The sequence below is a fragment of the Ambystoma mexicanum genome, chromosome 13 (genome assembly GCF_040938575.1).
Source record: "Ambystoma mexicanum isolate Mex_15411 chromosome 13, UKY_AmexF1_1, whole genome shotgun sequence".
NCBI lineage: Eukaryota > Metazoa > Chordata > Amphibia > Caudata > Ambystomatidae > Ambystoma > Ambystoma mexicanum.
Window position 1 is genome coordinate 491678072 of NC_090938.1, and position 23710 is coordinate 491701781.

Sequence of the window (23710 nt, forward strand, 5' to 3'; positions counted from 1 at the left end):
GGAACGTGATTTTCTTTCCTGGCCACAGGTGGAAAACAGGGACACTTCCTTTGGAACTCCAAGGTGTGTCCGTGGGCCAAGGCATCTAGCACCCAACGGTCGGTGGAGATGGACTTTCACATGCCGACGAAATTCGCCAGCCAGCCTCCCTCCGGGGTGCTCGTTTGGGGGCGCGACGTCATGGCCGGTTCAATCCTGTTTCGCCGAGGCTGTACCACATTGGGCCCCTTGGCGATGACGATTTCCTCCGACCTTGCCGCGGCCCCTGTAGGCTTCCTGGGATGAAAAACGGGCCGCTTGACGGTATGAAGAAAAGCTGCCGCCGAATTCTTTGGAGGCACCCTGTGACTTGCCTCCGGAAGCCCGAAAGGACGGCTGTCACTGCTTGAGTGTGCCCAACGCACGGGCAATCTCGGTGTCTGCCTTGATGGCCTGCAGCGACTCGTCCACCGTCTTGCCGAACAAGTTGTCCATGCCGAAGGGCATGTCCAATACCCTCGTCTGGACGTCCTGACGGAAGTTGGTTGCCTTGAGCCAACCGCGCTGACGAAGGCAAATGCTGTTGCCCATCTGGCGGAACCCGGTGTCGGCGATGTCCATGGCCACTGTGATGGCATGGTCCGATGCCACATCGCCTTCTTGTAGGATTTCAAGGGCCTCTGCCCTCTTGTCGCCTGGGAGGAAGTCCAGGAGAGGGGCGATTTTAAACCACAGCTCCTTGTCGTACCGGGCCACAATGGCGAGAGCATTGGCCGCCTTAATGGTCATCGCCGCCGACGAGATGACCCGTCGTCCCATGGCGTCTAGCTTCTTTTCCTCGCCGTCCAGTGGGGAAGTGGAAGTTGATGCCTCCGACCCTGCAGATTTCTTCCTGGCCACCGCCGAGACCACCGAGTCCGGGGACGGCTGCGCTCTGAGACACTTCGGTGCAAAATCTGGAACCCAGTATTTCTTCTCATACCGGTCTCTTCGCCGGGGCCGAGGACGAGTTCTTCAGGAGGGACAGCCATTCGTACCAAATGTCGTCCAACAGCGAGATCGAGAGCACAGTCTTCCTCTTGGCCTCTCGTAGTTCATAAAAGGAATCCCTCCTTCCTCTTTTCCTCAGGGTTGAGCTGAAACAGCTCCGAGGCCCAAGATTTAATAGCGTTGACGGAGCCGATCGTCTGTCCCCGTCGTTGCCGGATCCGACTCTGTCTCGTCCCTCAGCAGAGGGGATGGAGGGGAGGAATGGTACTGTGGAGGAGGATGGACTGGTCTCTTCTTAGATGGTGGATCCTCTAAAGGCCCAGGCCCGGATTACCGGTAGGAGGCATGGGCAACCTTGTCCATATCTCAGTGCACATGGTGTGCAGAGCTAGTAGGATGTCCTCCGACCTGTCCGTTGGTGGTGGAGGTGGTTGCGACGGCAGTGTTGGAAGTGTCCTTCTCGTAGGCCCTGACTTTGACGCCCTTTTTCTCAGGCACTGTTGTCAGGCTCAAAAGTTCCTCCTTGGAAGAGATCTCCGAGACCAGCTGGGCCACTGCCCCCCCCCCCTACTTCTCGGCCAGGGGCGACGGTCTCGGGGAGATGATCGGCATTGTCTTCTTGGGAGTCTGCTCAATGGGCAGAAAAGACTATTCCCTCCGGGCGGGCAGGGAAACTCTCGCCTTGGTGGAGGTCTCCTGGGAACCTGCATCCGCGGCCTTCCCTAGGGACGCCATCAATCCCTCAATAAACGCTTTCGCCTGGTGATCCTGGGCCTTCACGACCTTCACCATGGGGGGAGGGTCAGCGCCTCGCTCCCCCTTGGCTTTCTCCGTCAGAGTTGATCGGGCCTTCTCCAGAAGCTTACCCGGGTGCTCCGACTTCCTTTTCTTCGCTTAGCCGTTGGCTCGTGGTTGACGGCGTCGGCTATGCTGTGCCCAGCCTGGCTGCCGCAGAGCCTGTACCAACGGCGTTCCCAGTGCCTGCGGACTTGCAGTGCTTTGCCTTCTGTTGGGCCCCTGTCGCCGGAGCACCCTCAAAGGTCTTAAAAGACTGCTCAGATTTCCTCTTGGGAGAAGTATGTTGCCGGGGCTCACCTGCTGCCGGGTTCTTCGTCTCCAGCCACTCGGCGAGCCGCTTGCGACGGTCCTTCAAGGTGCGGAAGGACATGTCCTTGCAGAACGCACAGGCCTCCTACACGTGCGATTTGTCTTAGTGTAGGCAGTAAAGGCACCAGGAGTGCCCATCCTCCAGGAAAATGTTCCGTAGTCCACATCCTGGGCAGATCCTGAACAGAGGTGTCGAGTCTCCCCTTATCTTCTGCCATGTCCACTCGGGGTAGGCCTCAAGAATCTTCTGGAATCCTTCAAGAAGTGAAGTTCGATGAAAAATCCCCCTTGAGGGGCGTAGAAGCTTCCGAAAACGGGTCCCCGTTAATCGGATGATGAATCGGTGGAGCTTGAGGCTCAATTAACTGAAAAAATAGAGAAAACTCTTTGAAAAAATGCAATACGAGGTAAAAGCTTGAGAGCTATAGGACGAGGACTCCCAACACTTGAACGTGCAGTAGAAATCTGAAGATGGTTGCTAGAGGAAGGGCTTAGGTAGAGGGAAGTCATTGGCTGGGGTCAGTATGACCCAGAGACCAGCGCTTGGTTGTTAGGAAAAAGACAGTTCAGAAGTGAAACTGAAACAGATTTTTTTCTTTACCGAGGATTCCCAGCCTGACGGGGAAATTTCATGAGCATGTGAATCCATGCCAGACCCCATGCTCGAGAATTATAAGGCCTAACTTTCCCTATAACTATGGGTGGTCCCTACCTATCTTACTAACTAAGGTGCTCGTAAATCTGTCGTGCAAGTCCAAAACTACCCTCACTGACCCTCCCACTATATAAACTAAATGAGACTCGGAGAATGGATCCCTTCTATTTAGGATACTTCTAGTATCGGTTTGTAGATTAATATTTGATCCTTAAACAGCCCCTTGTGACTTGTCTGATCAGTCTCTACAACTCTTCAAAAGGTCTACAGGGATCTCTTAAGTGTTTCACTCCTGGTTATGGTTCTCGGCATATCCCTGGATAGGTTCATTGTTTGGGGCGTCTGTCCCCTTTTTTTTATTATAGCTCAGTTCATTGTGGTCTTCTTAAACTTGTCTCTGCTGTACTATGTTTGCCTTTTCCCAGGGTACTATTACCACTGGTTCTTCTCTCTCTTTGTTCAGCTTCTCAGTAAGTTGCTCCTTCGTGTGATCACATTTTAAGTTAATCAGGTTCAAGGATTCCCTTTTCCCAGGGTATTGGGATCACTGGTTCTTCTCTTTCTTTCTTTCTTTAGATTTTCACTAATCGGTTCTTTGTAATTATCACATTTTAAATTTACTTGTTTCATTAATAACTTCGATTCATGATCAACACAGACGAGTTGACTGTTCGGTATAATGATTCGCTCTTTGAGGACACACAAGACTCTGGTCTTCCTGGTTACCTTAGTCTTTTACGGAGTCGGGTCCCTCTGAATCCTTCTCGCTTTGCTTTGGCCGCCAGCTCCTTTCCTTCGTCAGCGCTAGCTTTCTCACAGTTCCTCCTCTCTTCCTGTTCTCTTGTCTATTCTCAGTGCTCAGCTGTTGGACCCGACACCCTGCAACGTCACTCTCACGGTATCAGATCATCCTTTGTGGTCCATCTATTCTAGGGCTCTGGCCCTGCCGCAGTGCTGGCGTTCTGCTCTCTACTCTTGAGCGGGTTGGAACCTGCAGGCTTCATCCTTCCTGATATCTGCACGTGTTGGGCAGCTCTGGGACCTCCCAGACCGACGTCTGAATTCCTCTCCCTCTCCTCTCGCTCTCTGCCTCATCAAGGTTACATTAATCAACATACTCATCCCAGTAGATTGGTTATTCTCATTTAAAGGGGCATATTTGTTTTCAGTAAGATGATAGCATCTCTGCTGAGTTTCTTTATCCCAGTCTTGATGAGAAAGGTTTTCTGATATTTGGGAGCTTCACAGGTAGGCAATAATGTGTACAGCTTTAGGGAGTTCCTCATTGGAACGGGAGTCCTTGTCCCTCAAGGAGGAGTCTCTCTCTGTGAGCTCCCACTTGCTTCTACGCCTATGGAGGGTGTTTTGCGGAGCGGGCTCACCTGCCTAGCCTCACAGGAAAGGGATTTCCCCCTCCCCCTTGGGAGAAGGGACACATTCCTTCGATTCGTCGCAGATCTCAGATGCTCAGTCACTGTTAATAAGAGCTTGAAATTAAGCAATCTATCCAGACTCTGCTTCATGTTCTGATGCCATTTCAGCTTCCAATTCCTTGGCCTGCTTTATATGTACAGATTTCGAGGCTTCAGCACATTCATCCTCCATGGCATAGGCCGCCACCATTTATCCTTCGTGCTTCTGAGTGTTGAGTCCTCACCGTAACATATTCCTAGTCCATAGTCCCATTTCCTCCATACTGTATGGGCGTCCCTCGCTAGGGACAGGAAACAACCTTTTTTCTTTAACCAGAAAAACGTGTCTTCCCCTTTATATTTAGATGCGCACGGGGGCGTCCCCCGGGAGCATGCGCTCCCCAGACTCCGCCATCCGGCGCCACTCCTCATTTCCCTTTGATGCGTCAACAATATAATTGCTTAATGAGAAAGGTTTATTAAGGGGGAGGATGGTGGGACGTATGGAGGAAAGGGCACTATGGACTAGGAGTATGTTAGTCACTACGATGAGTAACCATTACGCCTACGTCCCGTCCCCTTTACTGCATACTCTATGGGCGATTACAACTCAATGCAGCCCTGGGGAGGAGAGATGCCCTCTAACAAAACAAGTTCTTCAGAACAGCCTGGATAAATGCTGCTTCAGATCTGGCGCTGGCATCCAAGCGGTAGTGTTTGCAAAAGGCTGATGGGGAAGCCCAAGTAGCCGCCTTGCTGATCGTGTGCCATGGAATGTGTCTCTGGAAGTACACAGCCGTGGCCTTGGCTCGAATGGTGTGGGTGTGCATGTTTGCTGGCAAAGACCTGTGTTGACTTTCATACACCTCCTTGATGGCCATCACCATCCACCTTGCTATTGAAGCCTTGGAGACTCGAGAGTCTGGTTTTTGACCCGCCAAAAGTGATGAACAAAACATCCGATTAACAGAAGCTCGTTGCCCTGTCCAGGTAAAATCTTAGAGCACGCCTGACATCCAGACCGTGTAATAGTTTGAGCCTCATCCTTTGGATCCGCAAAGAATGTTGGAAGTACCATCTCCTTGTTAAGGTAAAAGATGACATGACCTTCGGGAGAAATGAAGGGTGTGTCCTAAGCACCACCTTGTCCCGGTGCAATGTGGTATACAGCTCTGAAGCCACCATTGCCTGAATCTCACTGGATCCTGCATGCCGATGTAAGGCCAACCAGAAAAGCAATAGTACCCAGCCTGATATCTGCTGACGCCATGGGCTCAAAAGGCTTGTGGGCCGGGGCGTGCAGCACCACTTTAAGGTCCAAGAGCGGATGAGGGCGCATGACTGGGGATACATTCTGGTCAATCCCGCCAAGTGCCTTTTAACCACCGGATTGGAGGAGGAAAACATTTTATCGCCCGAGTTTTTGTAGGCCCCTATGGCCGCCAGCTACGTACAACAGATGTCTACCTGCACTCCGGAGTGAGCCACATGCGCAGAGAAAGACAACATATCATCCAGTGAGCAAGTTTCAGGGTGACTTGTTCAGGAACCACGCTGCCAGGGCTCAATTCTGCAAGCGGGGTGAAACACTGCCTTCCCTGCTGGGATAGTAGTGGGGCTGGACGCACCAGAAGGGGGCTGATCCAACAGCCGGAGGAGTTCTGAGAACCAAGGTCTAGCTGGCCACCACAGCGCTATCAAGATGAGTTCAAGCCTCTGTGATTTCTTTACCTTGAAGATAACGGTGTGAATCAACGGAGTGGGGGGAAAAGTATATGCGCTCTTGTCGTTCCATTGAATCTTCAACGCGTCCCCGATAGAGCCCATGCCTTGACCCATCCAAGACGCAAACTGATGGCATCTCCTGTTGCTCCTGATGGTGAACAGGTACACCTGCAGGTATCCCCACCTGATGAAAATCTCTCCCAGAACATTCGTGTTCAACTGCCACTCGTAGTTGTGATCCCCAACCTGCTGAGCCTGTCCGCCTCCAAGTTGGATTCCCCCGGGAGGTGGACTGCTGATAGGTAAGTGTTGTTCGCCAGTGCCCACGCCCATATGTCGATCAACAGCCTGCAGAGGGCAGGAGACCTGGTACCTCCTTGCTTGTTGATGTAATACATGCATGTAGCGCTGTCTGAATGCAAACTGACTTGTTGTTGACAATGGGGAGGAACGCTTTGAGAGCCAGCCAGTTGCCCATCGTCTCGAGCCAGTTGACGTGTTCCAGTTGTTCCTGCCGTGGCCACACTCAATGGACACTGTGGATGTCCAGTATTGTGCCCCATCTCTCTAGGGACGAGTCTGTAGTAATGGTGAGCTCCGGGGGTGGCTGCCTGAACCGCCTACCCACGAACAGGTTGGCATCTGTCCTCCACCACGAGAGGTCGTGGTGAAGGTGTGGTGGTATGCTGACTGGAGCTGACAGAGCCCATCTCCTGATTCCAGGAGGCTGAGAAATGTAGCTGCAGCCTCCTCATTTTGAGCCTCAGATGTGGCACCGCCAGGAGGCAAGCCGCCATTATGCCGAGCAGGTGCTGGTAGCACCACGCCAAGGTTTCTGGTCTGCTGAGAAATGGCCCCGTGACCTTCTTGTTTGCCTTGATCTTGTCCTCTGGGAGGAAGATCTTCTCTACCGTCGTATCCCAAATTAGCCCCAGGAATGTTAAGGACTGCGTGGGAAGTAACAGACTTTTTGAGGTTGATGGAGAACCCCAGCTCGTATAGCATGTTCATAAGTGTGGAAGCTGTGCGCTGGACTCACTGAGGCGCCTCAGCTCGGATGAGCCCGTCATAGAGGTATGGATAAATGTGGTGGGCTCTCTGCCTGCAGTAGGGCTGCAACCACATTCATTAAACTTGTAAAGACCCTCAGAGCTGAAAAGAGGCAATAAGGGAGAACCTTGTATTGGATATTAAAGCCCATCATCCTGAACCGGAGGAAGGAACGATGGGGCTCCCAAATCAGGACGTACAACTATGCATCTTTCAGATCCAGGGAGCACATCCAATCTCCCCCGCACAGAGTCTCTGCGATGAGCGCTGGAATAACCATCTTGAACTTTTGAAGGGGATGGGAACGGTTCAAGGATGAAAGGTCGAGTACTAGCCTCAGTCCAGCCTGGTTCTTTTTCTTTATGGCTAATACGGGAATAGAAGTCCATGCCTCGTTGTGAGGCTGGAACTTCCTCCACCGCTAAATCGCCATGAGTGAGCGGATCTCTACCAGAAGAGTTGCTGGCCCGATCTGTGAGAGTGAGGGGGCGTGGAGGCGAAGAGGACATTGAGGTATCGGCAGGTGAAACCCGAAGAAACCACTGAGAATACACGAGGCCGCGAACCTGCCCGTCAGGAATGAAAGTGAAGGGCAAGCTTGCCCCCCCACCGAAGAACTGTGGATCTGGATGGCACAGTCACTGTTTCTTTCCTTCTGAGGCTAGTGGACTGCGAGGGGGACTGGAAGAACCCATTATTTGATGACTTGTGCTGTTCGTGTCAGTGCTGGCTGGCCGACGCATCCGGCTGCCTCGACCTGCGCTCCTGAAAGCCCATGAAGCCACCAAATGTATGTCCTCTGTCCGAGCTTGGGTGACTCTGGCTATATGTCTTGGGCGCAGACTTGGTTAGAATTGACAGGGACTTCGCTGTCTGGGAGCTGTTTTTCTTTTAATCAAGGTCCTCATCAGTTGTTGTATGAAACAAGCCCCCCTGAAATGGCAGGGCGACAATGCAATTCTGCACGTCAGGGTTAAACTTGGAGGTCTTGGGCCTTCCAGAACCTGAATCCAAGGAATCCTTGAACGTGGGGACCCCTAGGAAGGAGTTGCAGCGCTGAGGAGCCATACTAAACAAAGGGCCTACCTTATCTTGACAAGAGGCCCTGGAGACAAAAGTCTTTAAAACTGCGCTGGAGGAGAAATGTGGAAGATCTCCCTCCAGCGCTACAACCAATTATTTAATGCCCAATGACCGAGAGCGCTGAAAGTCACATACGCGTCCCAGCGGTTGTCGGGCCCAGGCACTCAAGACAGAGTACATGGGGGTCAGAGGCCGGGAATGACCAGTCACTTGAGGCACATCTCATGAATCCTCCTGTAGCCGACATGCGCCGGAGGAGGTGAGGCACCGAAGGGAGGTGAATAAGATTGAAAAACAAAATAGAGGGGAGCAAGAGGAAAGTTAACAAGTCTCCGTGCCTAGCTGCCAGGTACGACACTGTCCGTGTGGAAAAAGGGACAGAGGTGAGGTGCCAGAGGATGGGGCCTCAAGGTTTGGGGGTACCCATGCCCGGGGCCGCGCCCCTTAGCGCTTTACTAAACTTAAAAGGTAAGCTAAATGTTTTGCTGCAAAAGGTTCTGGTACCGTCCCCATGTTGGGGGACGCCCACAAGAATGGAGGAAAGGGGACGGGACATATGAACAGTAACTTTTTTGTGTTCTCCAGGGAGACACATATTGCAGACTTTGCAATATCTGATTTGAGATCTGCATTTTTTTCATTTCCACTCACTGCTGAAATGCGCAGGTCACCATCTTCTCAAAGGTGACTTGCATATTTCCAGAGGGCTGGACAGTGGCACCAAGATGCATTGTCCAGCCCCCTTGCATACATTAGTGACTGGAGCAGATTTCCAGCAACCATGTGGTTGCACAGAGCACATTTCACATTGACGTGCCCTTAAAGGGTATGTCTCTGAAATTATCGAGGGTGGGAAAAATCCTTTCCTTTTGGGGGATGGAAATGCTAGTGTGCCAGCCGTGATTTAACCTGCGGCTGTCACAATTCAAAAAGGAATCATGACAGGGTACAATATGACACTGCCATGATTTGTGCCCCCCAAACCCTGTTCTCAGGGTCAGCGGGGTGGGGAGGGACCATCATTTCTGTATATTAAAAAGCATATCCGGGGAGCCGCCAGGGGGCGCCGAGATGGTGTGACGGGTCTAGGCTGATCTCCTCCCCTGGGTGTGGATTTTCGTAATTCGGGCCCCCCCAGCCCCATGGGAGTCGAGAGTGGACCACCCCAGTGAATGCCTGTGTTGGTGTGCTTCTGGGGACTGTGACTCCGGTGCCCCTATGCGCCTGCAAAGGATATCAGTCGACATTCAGAGGCGAGCGGTGGCAGAGGACTGATGCGCCCGGCTGCGGGAACCGCGTGAGCGCCGGCTGCCTGTCGGAGGGGGAGGGACAGGAGCCTCTGCCGCGGGCCCAGCCCCCGCCGTGAAGAGCTTTGGCGGGACGGCTGCGGTCCTTGCGGGGGCCTGAAGGAGGACGATCGGAGCAGCCCCGCTGGAGGACCTGCTGGTTTTGCTCGTTTGTCTGCAGATGATGGGTCCCATTGTGAGCCTTGAGGGACCGGTCGGCTGATTCCGCGAGGTGGTCTCGGCGTCACACCAGGTACACGCGACCTGCAGCGGAGACCCCCCTCCTGATCCTGAGGGGTCGGCTACCCCATTTTTGTTGGACTGTCGTTCGGCCGTGGTGGCTCCACGAGACTTCACTCAAGGCCAGTAACCTGCCTATGTTAGCTGTATCAGACGCTCCTTCCCTGATAACTGCCTGCAGAGTAGACTGTGTGCTTGGGCATGGTCTGGAGTCCCCTGCAATTTGGGAGAGTGTTTGAGGTCTGGGACTGGTTGGCCTAACGGCCTTGCTGCGTGCAGTTGCAATTGGCTCTCAGAAGGAGCCCTTGGGGGAGACAGGTGGTCCTGCTATCATCCCACATCTGAAACCTACCCCCCAGGCACCAGGGTGATCTGGGCTGGGAGCTCCTGCTTGCCAGTGGCAGGTGTCCAGAGTTCGGGCGGTGGTGCTGGCTGCCGTCTTCCGCGCCGAGGCCATCCAGAGGAGGGCCACATGTCTGCGGATGTGGCCCGCCAGATACTATCCTTGTGTGCGGTGTGCAGAGCAACGTTCAATCTGCAGCAGGGTTTTTGGTCTCGGGTGGAGGGGTGCAGCAGAATTGCGGAGGGTGTCTCTGGGGGGACTTCCTGGTGCCTCTGCTGGTGCTTCTAAGGTGGACCACGCTGCTCTGGTGCCTGGATGGACTGGCCACAGTCCCTACAGAAGTTTCGACGTGGCCCTGAACAGTCGTGGGAGGGGGCCAATATGCAGTCCGTGGGTTTGTCGGAGCCAGCGGAGGTTCAATCCATGAGCCAGAACATGGCTGCTCTATTGGAGGAGATCCGCGGCTTCAGGGCAGACATTGGTAGGCGGCTCGACTCCCTAGATAAAAAGGTGGATGATATCGAGGACCGGGTCCAAGCCCTTGAGGCCAATCAGACCTCGGCGGATCTCTTCGAAACTCAATTTGACATGCGCCTGGCGGAGTTGGAGAGGTGAGAGGAGAAGGTCGCGCTCAAGCTTGATGACCTGGAAAATAGGGAACAGCGCTCCAACCTCAGGTTTCTGGGTATCCCGGAGCGGGAGGGGGAGACCCAGATGGATATTGCAATGAGAGTCAAGTCAATTATAAGCAGGCTCTTTGACGGAGAGAACACCAGCGAGCCCACAATTGATAGAGCCCACAGAGCGGGAGGTCGTGTGGGTAGGCCGAGATCCGTTCTTGTCAAGTTCCACTATTACGTAGAGAAGTCAAAGATCTTGGAACTGGCGCGTAGAAAGGGCCCTATTGATTAGGAGGGCGCTAAGATAACGATCTACCAGGACCTGTCGGCGTTCACCCTCGCCCGCCGGAGACTGTGTGGCCCCCCTGACAAAGTGGCTGCAGGCGAGGGGAGTGCGTTATAGGTGGGGACATCCGTTCTCACTTAGGTTTGAGTTGGATGGCTTTAAGTACTCCCTAACTACGGAATCTGAGATTCAAAAAGTGTCTAGTGACTTACTGGGGGCTGTGTCCTTGAGTCCCAGTTTGGAAGGCGGAAAGAAGGGGAGTCATAAGGGTCCTTCGGGCGCAATGGGCCGGCGCCGAGTTCGGGGGCACAGGAAGTATAGAAAAGTTGCACCGCCCTCCCCGGAGCAGTTGGCGAAGCCCCCCTGATGTGGAGGATCCTGAATTGCTCTGCCCTCTCCGGGGCAGCCGAAGACAGGAGGGAGAATCTGAGTGTTTTTTTTCTTTTCGATGAGGTTGTAGTGTAACTGATGGGACCTTATGGCTGGCTGGCCGGGCTGGATCTCTATACTTGGGTTTTTTGGAATGCATCCCTGTTTGAATGGTTGAATGAATTCTTGTTTTTTTTTTTCTTTCTCTTTTGCTAAGGGCTGGAGGGGCCCAGCTTTTGTGGTGTTTTAAGGGTTCTATCGCCCAGGTGGAGGCGATCTGTGGTGGTCTGGGGGCTCGGCAATCTGTCAATGCAGTCCTTTCAAACGCTCACATGTTGGGGGGTGGGTGGGGGTTAACGAGTTGGGTCTTGGGGGAGGGGGGAGGTTGAAGCTACTTTGTTCACAGGACTCTTTCAACTGGTGAGTGGCTTATGTGTGTCCTCTGGGGATTTGGGGCTGGGTCTGCAAGGGGGCCGCCATTAGGCCTTGAATAGACACTCTGGCTTCCGTAATGGATGACCTGGTTTAGCCAATGTCGGTGGGGTCCCTTAATGGGCGTGGTCTGAACTCTCCAACCAAGAGGTCCCTGGTGTTGAGGGAGTTTGTGAGGCTGAAGCTTCACTTTCTCTTTGTGAAAGAGTCCCATTGGATTAAGGGGAGGGAGCCCGCTTTTAAGTCCAAAGCTATTCTGCAGTTGTTTCTGTCTTCATATGGGGCGAAGAGGAGAGGGGTTGTGCTTCTGGTTTCCCCCAATGCCCATTTCTCTCCCAGAGACCAGAGGGTGGACCCGGAAGGCCGTTATATTATGGTTAAGGGAGAGGTGAAGGGTCGTCTTCTAACTTTTGTGGGAGTACACGCCCCGAATGTAGGGCAAGATGTTTTCTGGCAGGGTATAGGGGAGAAAATCAGGGAATTTGCAGAGGGGGCATTGATAGTCGGGGGTGACTTTAACATGGTCTTGCATCCCGATAGAGACAGGAAGCTTTCTAAATCTAGTTCTGACCTTGGACCACAGACGAGGCTAGCAGACTCTTTCCGCCAGGTAAATGAGGATCTGGGCCTGATGGATTCCCATCTGTCTGATGAAGGTTGTGAACCCTTTTTCACTTATTTCTCCACAGTCCACCAGTCCTCCTCCTGGATAGATTATGTGTTTGTGGACTCCGCGACCCGGGAATTTATTACAGATTTTTGCGTTGAAACTATCCCCTGGTCTTACCACGACCTGGTTCGGGTTAAGCTCAGTCTCCCCGCGGTGGAACAGCGCCATCTTCGGTGGATAAGTAACGATTCCCTACTACAGGATAAGGATCTTAGGCAATCCCTTCTAGCCTCTATCCAAGAATTCTTTTTTTTTTAATGATACGGGGGAAGTGGGAATTAGAAGTATATGGGACGCATTTAAGGCCACAGTCAGGGGTATTCTAATGGAGATGGGAGCTAGGAGAAAGAAAGAAAGATCTAGAGAGGAGCGCAAACTAAGGGAGCACATTCAAACCATTCAGCCGGGGGGTAAGGTGAAGTCACAGATGAGCCCTGACGACCGCGTGAGACTACGTCGTCTTAGAGCGAAGTTATCCGCACTCATGGTGGGTCAGACGGAGAGAAAGCTGGCGTTTCTGAAGCAGCGCTATATGGAGAGGGGGGAGAAGGCGGACAAGATTCTTGCCTGGCGGCTGCGAGAACTTCGTCAGAGCAGGCGTGTTAACTGTGTTATTTCTCCGGCGGGTGAGAGGCTGTTGGGTGATACTCAAATTGCGGAGCAGTTCAAGATGTACTATGAACAACTTTACACGTCGGACTATAGTGGAGACAGAGTTGATATAGATCGGTTTCTTGACCCTCTCCCTTTCCCATGTCTCGCTCAGTAGAGCTCTGCCTCCCTGGACCTTCTCATATCGCCCCAGGAAGTTGCGGATGCTATCTCTTCTCTGAAGAGTGGTACGGCTCCAGGGTATGATGGATTCTCTGTCCAGTTCTTTAAAACATTTCATTCTACTTTGGCCCCTTTTTTAGCTAGAGTGTATAACGACGCCCTTGAGTATGGGTCTCTCCCCCTTCAATGATGTCGGCCCTGATAGTGGTTATTCCGAAGGAGGGAAAGGATCCCTCACTTTGTCAATCCTACAGACCTATTTCACTCCTTAATGTAGATGTCAAAATGTTGGCCAAACTTTTAGCAAATAGGGTGTCCAAATTCCTTCCCTCATTGGTCCATGGGGACCAAGTGGGATTTATCCCCGGACGTCAGGGCACGGACAACATCAGGAAAACGCTGGGTTTGATGTACGAGGTGTCCAAGCGGAGTCGGAGGCTTATCTCCTCACGCTCGACTCTGAAAAGGCCTTCGATCGCGTGGAGTGGCCATTTATGGGGAAGGTGCTTCGTAGGATGGGCTTTGGTGATAGATTCTGTGGGTAGGTCTCTGCCCTATATAATGGTCCATCTGTGCGGGTCCTCGCTAAAAGCTCTACTTCATCTGGATTTCCGCTTTCGAGGGGAACTCGCCAGGGTTGCCCTCTTTCCCCCCTCTTATATGCCTTGGCATTGGAGCCATTCGCCATTGCGGTCAGAATTGACAAAGGAGTTGTGGGGGTGAAGTGTGGGGACTTTGAATTTAAATGATCTCTCTTTGCGGACGATATCTTGGTGTACGTGTCTGAGATCCATAACTCTCTCCCGCGGTTGTTGGATATTATTCGATGCTTTAGGGCATTCTCTGGGCTCAAAATGAATCTATCCAAATCCTGCTTTATGTCCATGGGTAGGCTAGACCAAGCGACTTGTGGTAAGGCAGAGGTGTTGGGGATGAGAGTGGAGTACTCTTTTACTAGGTATTCGGGCACTAACATACCTAGGGATCTGGGTAGGATCTATTAGTTGAACTCCCCCTCCTCCCCTCCTGCAAGCCAGGATATTTAGTGACCTGGTCAGATGGGCTCCTCTCACACTGTCCTGGTTTGGGCGGATGGTTACTGTAAACATTTGGTATCTTGATGCTCCCAAAGGCGCTCTGGGGATTTGGCCTTCCAGATATTAAGTTGTACTATAAAGCAGCTCAGTTGCGGGCGATGCTTGAACATCTTAGGGATGACTTGAGGACATACTGGACATATGTCGAAGATGTGCAGGTCCATCCATATAATGTCAGAGACTTGCTCTGGGCTCTCCAGCGCTCTATGCCTGCGGTGGCTAAATCCCACCCAATCCATTCGGTTCTTTGGGCACTATGGAAGCCGAACAGGGACAATAAGCTTCTCTCTTCTTGGCCTTCCCCCCTGTCGTCGTCGTGGGGCCCCCTGCTCCACTTTCGTGGAACACAGTTGTGGTCGGATCAGGGGCTGGAAAGGGCTGCGCAGTTGTTTAACCAGGGTTGTTTTATTGACTTTGCCCAGCTATCGGAAGATCACCCGGCAAAGCCAATCTCTACCTTTGATTATTTGCGGCTCAAGGGCATCCTTACTGAAGCGGACTTGGTGGTTCCCCTCTCTCGTCCTTTGACTCCCTATGAGAAAATGTTTGTGGAGGCCAAGTCCAGGAAGGGCTCTCTTTCTAAGATCTACAATGTTTTGGTGTCAGGCAGGGTTTTAAGGGTGTATGGGAGGAGAGGGTGGGTGAGTCCTTAGATGATCGAGTTTGGGATTCAGTATTTAGGGTAACTTTTCAGGGGAAGCTCTACACCGCAGCCATGGAGCACAATTTTAAGCTCTTGCATTCCTGGCATCGGCCCCCTTCCTGGCATCGGCCCCCTGTCACCATGTCTAGAATGTTTCCTAATGTGTCTCCCATGTGTCCTAGGGCGTGTACGGGCAGAGGAAAGTGGTTTCATATGTGGTGGGAGTGTCCGGTCATTAAAGGTTATTGGGCGGAGGTCCTCAGCTGGATCAGGGACATCCTGGGCTCATCCCCCTCCCTTCACCCTTTGGAGATCCTACTGAGTACTCCTAGGCCTGACTCCGAGACGCCGCTCTTCTCTAAGGTGAAGAGAGCTATGTTGCGGGCTGGGAGAATGGCCCTAGACCAGAAATGGAAAAGTCCCCAGGTCAACGAAAGCAGAATGGTTGAATAAACTCTTGGCAATTTTTACCTATGAGAAACTTGCAGCTATTGCTAATGATAACATGCCTTCTTTCCTGCAGGAGTGGACTATTGTGTTGTTAAGTGAGGATTGCGAAGCCTTGAAGCTTTCATTTAATTGGACTCGGGATGAGACTTAAAGATGGGTGTGGTTGTATCGGGGGCTTTTTTTAAATTTATTAGGGACCTTACCGTCGGAGAGGGGTCATAAGGGCGTTGCCCGTTGGTTAAGACTTTGGCTCGAACTCCAGTGCACACTTTGTTTGTTCTTCCTGTGTAGCTCCTTGTTTGGGTGGGAGGGGGGCCTCCAGGGTGGCGGGTGGATGGGCAGGGAGGGTGAGGATATATAATGTTCCTCTGTTTTTTCTCTTTTGGGTTTGTGGGTAAGGTTTTTTCGTTTTGATTCTTTATCAGATGTTTACTGTTGTGTTTGTTGCTTTTTGTAAAACTTAATAAACACAAAGTGGAAAAGAATAGCACATCCAGTTTGTGGATTTGGGATGTGCTTTTAAATGTGCAGAAACTCCTTATTTGGTGATATGCACAAAGAGGGGTAAAGGGCATCTGAATAAGCGCATCTAAAAAGCGCCTGTTCAGATAGCCTTTGAGGATTGGGCTGCAACTTTTTTGGCGCAAGTGAGGAGATGCACTAGTGCATCTCCTCACTTGTGCCAAACAAGGTTTTTTGAGAATCTGGTCCCTTAAGTTTACCTACCAACAGGAATGTATGGCTGCACATGGGGCAAAAAACAAAGGATTCCTTCCCATTATGACCACAGCACACATTGAAACTCAAGATTTGCAAATATTCACACTTGTACAATATTGTAGGTTTCAATATTATACAACATGACCACTTTCCTTCACCAATTAGTTTCTCTCAAACACTGAAACAAATGCCTCAATTATTGTTCTCTCCTCGCTGCCCTCACCTCCATGACTGAATTGATGGTGTACCAAAGAACCGTTGTGAATGATGTCGCCTGAAAGGAGCATTGTGGGTAGCACATGCATGCAATAAAGGGAATTCCCTGGTCAAGCATTAACTTCGTTTAAGCAAAGATTCACATGTCCATTGTTAATGTGAAATAGTTGCAGAAAAAGGAGTACAATGTGTCCGGCATAATATAGGAAATCTAAATTAATAATGAAAATGCATACATCAACCAAAGCTTGGTGCTCTCATTCAAGATCTTTATACCAACACACTGAATCCTTACCCGTAATAAATCATCTATCCTTCCTTCCTTCTTCTCTAGGTCTGTGTTTTTGATGTTTTCTAAAGCACATATTTTGTCCATGGTGAGGTCAGACTAAAAACAAAAGAAAAATCTGCAATTAATGTAACATCAAATAAAACCATTATCCCTTCAAAATGTTAATTTCGGACCACATCTTAGGTATCTTGTTCGGTAGAGCTTTGAGGGACTGTATTTAACTTGAAATGTCACCCAACCCTGTCCAAAGCAAATATCTGAAATACCAGTCCTGGTGAGTTAAGATTACATGTAATCAAGATGATCATCCTTTGCCTTTCTCTTATTCAAAGACCATTTATTTTATTTATTTGTTACACGCCCAGAACCTGGGGTATCACGGCGTGGTTACAGACAGTTTTGGCATTGATCATACATTATGCATACGTGATACAGTTTACAGAAATAGAAAACAAGAAAGATCATAAAATACATTCATGGCCATTTTTTTTTTTTTTTACAGATTCAGTCGGTGGTCGGGCCAACATAGATTAGCAGATCAATGTGCTAATATTGGTTAAATAACCAGGTTTTTAGCCTCTTCTTAACGCTAGGGAGGGAAGTCTTTTTTTTATGTTGAAGGGGAGGGTGTTCCAATGTTTAGGGGATAGCACAATGAAGCTACTGCCCCACGCTTTGGTAGTTTTATAACGAGGAGAAACTAAGAGTAAGATTGTCATTAAATCTCAGAGTTCTTGTGGATTATTTTTTCTGTAGGGCATTGTTGAGGTAGATTGGGGCTTTTTGGCAAGGCATTTGTGAGTGATGCAGAGTGTTTTAAAGATAATTCTAGCTTTGATAGGTAGCCAGTGGGCATCCTTCCTGGTTTTAGAGATGTGATCAAACTCTTTTATCCCTAATGCTCCTAATGCTGCCCTTAATACTTTGTTTTGCATGAGCTGCAATTTAGGGATATTGGAGCTGGAAGTTCCTAGCAATAGCACATTACAGTAATCCAATTTGGATAGTACCAAAGCTCTGGCCAAAGTGAGGCAATTGGTGAGGGTCAGAAATTGTCAACTTGGAGCGATAAGCTTGGACGTATAGGCCGTGGATGAGGATAGCGTGTTAATATGTTTGGTCATGGTGAGATTAGTGTCTAGGCATACGCCTAAAGTTTTCACTTGCTTCACTACTGGGATTGGGTACTGTCTATATTTATAGAGGAATAGTCTGGGTGCAAGGCAGCTATTTCAGATGGTGATCCCACGATGAGAACTTCAGTCTTCTCATCGTTAAGACAGACTTTTCAGTGCCATCCAGTTTTGGATGATGGCATATATTTTATTAATGGTCAAGGTGACTTGGTCGTAGTTGCCCGAGATGGCTATGAGGATCTGGGTGTCATTTGCAAAATTGGTCTAGATTACACCCGTATTGTCCAAGGCAGAGCAGAGGAGCTTTGTGTAGGCATTGTATAGAGTGGGGGAAAGGCATGAGCCTTGGGGTACTCCGATGTGGACTGGGATGGCATCAGCCGCTTCTTTGCCTATGGCGACTCTGGAAGTGCGATCTGCTAGTATGGATTTGACCCAAAGAGTTGCATCATTGGAGAAGTTGCAGTCCTTGGCGAGTGACATGCATAGTTTGTTATGGTCTATGAGGTGAAATGCCGCAGACAGATCTAACAGCAGGAGTATGCAAAGTTTCCCTGAATCTCTGATAGCGTCCATCTGGATTTTGAGATCCAGGAGAGCTGTTTCTGTGCTGTGATTGGACCTAAAGCCCGATTGTCTGGTTCCGAGGAGTTGGTTCTGTTCAAGGTGCGTTTGGATTTGCGTGTATGCTATCTTGTCTATGAGTTTGAGTAAAAATGGGACCGTAGTTATTGGGCGGTAATTGGTCAGTATTGAGGGTTCCAGTGTAGGCTTTTTGAGAAGAGGAGTAACCCAAGCTTCTTTGATGTTGGCTGGAACTGTGTTAGTGTTAAAAGAGGAATTTACAAAGTTGGTGATGGTGGGGGTAAGGGTGGAAGCACATGCTTTAACTAGTTTGGCTGGGACGCTGTCCCCTTTACAGTTGGAGGCTTTGACTTACCGATGGTATCAAGCACTAGTTCTTGAGCGACTGGGGTAAAGTGGAATAGGGAATTCGGGTTATCATTGGTTGTGATGAGGGGATTGGGGTGGATGCATTTTTATCAGCTAGTAACAATCTTTTGGTAGTAATTTATTTTTGTAGTAAGGCAATTTTGGAGGAAAGAGCGTCTTGTATGGTCGTGCACCATTTTTTCCTAGAGTTGGCTGAGGTCATGGTGGGTATGGGATTTTCTAATTCTCTAAGGATAGAGAAGAGGTCTTTAGAATCTGATGAGGCGTTACTAATACGCGAGTTATAGGCATTAGCTTTATGGGAGATGATGGCTGTTTTATAGATTTTGTTGGCGCCCTTGAAGGCTTTTTTTTTTTTTTTGTTTTGATCAGTAAAACCTGACCTTTCAACAAGAGAAGATAATCATGACATTACAAACTTTTAAAATGTAAAATTATACATCCGTATTTCCAAATATACAATTGTTAAACTCACTATTAACATGTTACATATTAATTATTACTCACTCAAAACAAGGCTCATTCTCCAGCATAAGATACATGTAATCATCACAACTAAGCTGTTTTAATAACATCTATTTCTGGTAACTTGATTTCTAAAGCATTTAGAAAATTTACAAGGGCGTACCTCAGTTGTTTTGAATGGCCTTGAAATAATATTGACCACAATTCATCATGCATCACTATTGGCTTGTTGATCAAATGCTTAAAGTACATTATTCTAGATGGTAAAAGGGTGACGCATTCAATCACTAGATGTTTCAATGTTTCCACCCCTTGATGGCAAAATCGACAAGTTTGAACTGATATCTTCTTCCATCTAAACAAAATTTCTCTGGTAGGCCAGATATTCAATCTAAAAGGCAAAAAATCAGTGCGATGTTGAGGGTGTGGTGATTGGTTAAGATATTTTTCTATGTGTCCCTGGTTTTTTAAGGCAAAAAGGGTTTGACTCAAATTTAATTATTTTCAAGCACGCTTCACAGGTTTTAATCCAATCTGATTCCCATAATTTATTTTTCGCTTTGTTGGGGTTTTCAATGAGTAAGGCTTCGGAGATGTCAGCGCCTGTCAATATTTTTGAGACAATAGCCTGCCATTTCGTTGGAAAGTGCTCCTCTGCTGCTAATAGATAGATATAATATCGAGTAACCCATTAGTCCTCTCTTTCATGATGCACTTTCTAAACAAAAGACATAATTTCCATTTAAATGCAGCGTACAGTGATATAAGACCTAATTCATATCTAATGATCGAAATAGACTCAGATTTAGGGAGCATAAGCGCTCTTTTCCAAAACTTGCTTTCGAAGTTAGCCCAGTATTTATATGTTAAACATATCTCCACTTCAGATCCATATAAGATGGTGGGCACAAATTTTTGCTTATAATATATAACCAATGGTTTAATAGTAAATTTGCAATATTTTGCCCGAATTAGTTGGAGTTGAGATAATGCGTTCTGAAGCTTCGATTGTAAAAGATGATCTTGTGATTTATCCAAAAATCGACTAAAGACACAGATTCCCAAGTAGATATAGGAATTTACAAGCTGCAGATTAGTGCCCTCTAGTTGCCAACAACACCGACTCCGACCCTTATTACTGCCGAATTGCATTACCTGAGTTTTATTGGTGTTGATACTAATGCAATTTCGTTCCCCATATATATCCAAGGCACTTAGCATATTACATAGGCCGGAGGGTGTCTTGGATACTAATACCATGTCGTCGGTGTATAAGAGCCAAGGAATAGCTACACCTTGTAGTTTAGGAGAATCAACAATCAAACCTTCAATACATAAACCAAAATCTAATAGAAAAAAATTAAACAAGGCTGACGCCAATAAACATCCTTGTTTCAATCCCCTCGTAGTTTGTATGGGCTCAGACAACAGGCCCTCGTTGTTCAGGCGAATTGAAATGGATGTATTGGAATGTAACTGGATAATCCATTTAAGTATATTCCATGGAAACCCTACATCAATTAGTTTCTTGAATAATAGTTCCCTCGGGACTAAATCGAAAGCTGCCTTGAAATCAACGAAGGCCATGTAAATTGCTTGGTTGCGTTGCATATTCAAATGGATAATGGCTTTCAAAGTTATCAAATTAACAGCAGTACCCAGTCCACGGACAAAACCTGTTTGAAAGGAATCTCGCAGGCACAGTTGATCTAACCAGCGGTTAAATTCACCCAAGATCAATCGGGCAAAAATTTTTCCAGGGCAGTCAAGCAATGCAATTGGTCTATACGAGGCTGGATCTGTTCGATCTCCTTTCTTAAAAATCGGAAGAATAATTGATGTTTGCCAATTCGGCAGCACCAGGCCAGTAAGCATAATGTGATTAAACATGTCAAACAAAATATCTGCCCAAAGATGTTTATACTGTTTGATCGTTACATTGTGTAATCCATCCGGTCCAGCTGCTCTAGACTAGCTCAATTTGGATATAAGAAACAATATATCCTCGCGATCAAAGTTGACAATATGATTGGCCACACTGCCGTCCCATGTTAGACCAAGATCAGTAAAGGGTGAAGTATATATAATGCCATAAAAATAATTCCAAGATTCATGCGAAATGGAGATAACTTGTAGTGAATGTTGAGTTTTCAACCCAGTATTATTTAATAATGCCCATATACCTGCTGCTGACTTAAGGATGATTTGCTTTAACATGACCTCCCCATCATATTGATATTGGGTCGCACGCCGATTTCTAATCCAGATTTTATACTCCCTTTTTAATTGTTTAATCTGATCTTGGTTAGCTCCTGGGATGTCAGCGTGCCTATTTAACAGATCTTTGATATCCCTTCTTAGTTCACATTTCTTGCGTTTTACTTCTAGATCAAAGGCATGTTGATGTAACTGAGTAAAACCTTTATATCGAGACCTCTGAGTTGCAAAACGTTGGATGGCATGTACGTAGCAACCGCTAAGACAGTCAGCGTCATCAGCATATTGTGCCAACAAGGTGTCTCTAAGCTAATGCAGTTTCCACTTGGACCAATGTACACGATTACCAACATTATTGAGCCGTAAATTTGCCGCATTCATATTTGAAGGAAGTGATTTTGTTTTAGGCCATTCATATGTTAGTTGTAACCAACTACGATCACTCAAGTGGGTCTGCTTAATAGAAAATTTAGATATATTGTTCAGAAATTTGGCATTAACAAAGATATAATCCAACGTTGCAGAACAGTGAAAATTGTGCCAAGTAGATTTGGGGGGGAACATCTCCAGATATTGATCCATTGACCATTAGAAAATTACGGTCAGCCATTAAAGTTAGCCAACGACATTCATCAGATAAGGGGCACCATTGTTTTGGAGCAAAAAGATGCAAGTTTAAATCCCCCATTATGAGTGTGTTGGTAATGGTCACATCCAATGAAAGTTGGTCAAGGATCCTTCTGATAGTATCGAATAATTAATTTGAAGAAATATGTTTTTTCCCCCAATAGATATTTACCAAGGCACAAAAACTGTCGGCAACGCAAATTTTTACATATTGAAAACATGGTGGAAACGTCTTATGCCAGATAATTTCGATATTCTTATCCTTGCGGAAGGCCATAAGAGCCCTGCCATCGGACGACCTTTAACTGCCTCCACCGCTGGAACCATCAAGATGTTATATATGTCCCAGGTTGGAACATTACGAAGCAATGTTTCCTGAAACACCAGGATATCAAATTGTGAGAGATCCTTGTTTTCATTATTAAGAAAATGTTTATGCCCTCTTGTGTTCCAGGAAAGTAGACTGACTGAATCGAACTTCTGAACTAGTTACGAGCCCACATGATCCCTGCTGCGGGACCAAGCATTATGCATAGGCCCCATCTCTGATGTCTTAGAAGCCATCTTTTCACCATATATGCGATTTTTAGAATGATCATCAATGAATTGTGTCTGATCCTCATGGGATACATCTTGTGTCACTATAAAGCCTAAGTTGTAAAAGGCAGTACGAGCCAGCCATAATGTGTTTAGTACCACTCTTGACTGCACAAATATACGTGCTTCTGTGAGGTCGCGATCGTTGGTAAACTCGACCAAACTAATGTCAGCTGATGTAATGTCTTCAAGAGCGGCAATATCGGCACAAATATTCAATATGCTGGCTCGATTGAGATCATATGTAGGAAAGGGGTGGCCACGACATCTTATCAAAAGACGGTAATGATTTTTAAAATGAGCATTACCAGTGTGCCTGGATGATCTAGATATGAGCTCGCTCTGTTGTCTCGTGCTGGGGGCTATAGAACCCCTAGAACCTTCCTCCATGGGTTTGCGCAAGGGTATGTTCTGTGCTTTCATCGGACCCTTTATTAAAGGATCAATGTTAGGTAGACCCTTTTGAGAATTCTGAGTGTTAAAATCAGATGTATATGGTGAACCTTGTTTTAATAACTTACTAGATTCATTTTCACTAGTATACCTTTCAAAGGATGCACGAATCTCCTCTCGTAGATCCTGTAGAAGGTCAACAGAGTGCTGTATCTGAGTTTTTCCCCTCACCTCTTGTAGGTCAATGGAATTAGTTTGTTCAATCTTGCTCTTGTTAGCTGGAGCACTGAAACGCTGTACAAGAGCCGCACTGGCTTTAATCTGCTTGTCAAAGGAGGCTCTTAATTCTGCTCGCACTTCTTGAATAATGTCAATGGGTGTTCTTGACAAGTTTACAGCCACTGTAGAGTCAAGTATACAAGCAGTACCTGTGTCTATGGCCTGCATCCCTTGTGTGATGGCTAGTGGATGGAGACCTTCAGTGGAAACAGATTGCGTCAAGGACTCCACTCTTGGAGACCGAATGCTATGATGTATTTGGTTAGTAGTTGAAGAATCTACTACTTCCAACAAATCATCTAATGGTTGATACATTAAAGTTTCCTGTCTAGGGGACTGAATTTCCGTATCATCATATAATTTTCGCTTTTTTCTGGCCGATACAGCCAACTTAGTAACTTTCTTCGCTTTTGTCTTTGTGTTTGTGGTATAAGATGATTGAAACTTTTTAGTTGCTGGTTCACCTAAGGTGCAACCCAAGGTTGCTACAGATGAATTTTTAGAGTTACCAAACAAGGGGGCAAATGAGACACCCAAAACTTTTGGGGTTATCCCATTTTTCATTACAGAAACTGGAAGCGAAGAAGGTTCTTGTACAATGGG

At 48.0% G+C, this 23710-nt stretch overlaps 1 protein-coding gene across 3 annotated transcripts in view; it reads right to left on the bottom strand.

The window, feature by feature from the left end:
- TLK2 (tousled like kinase 2) overlaps positions 1-23710 on the bottom strand; it is a 2257819-nt gene that overhangs the window by 1396496 nt on the left and 837613 nt on the right. For all 3 annotated transcript variants that reach the window (XM_069634151.1, XM_069634152.1, XM_069634150.1), the window contains one exon: positions 16443-16535. In XM_069634151.1, the coding sequence (XP_069490252.1) occupies positions 16443-16535 (93 nt within the window). The remainder of the gene's footprint in view (positions 1-16442; positions 16536-23710) is intronic.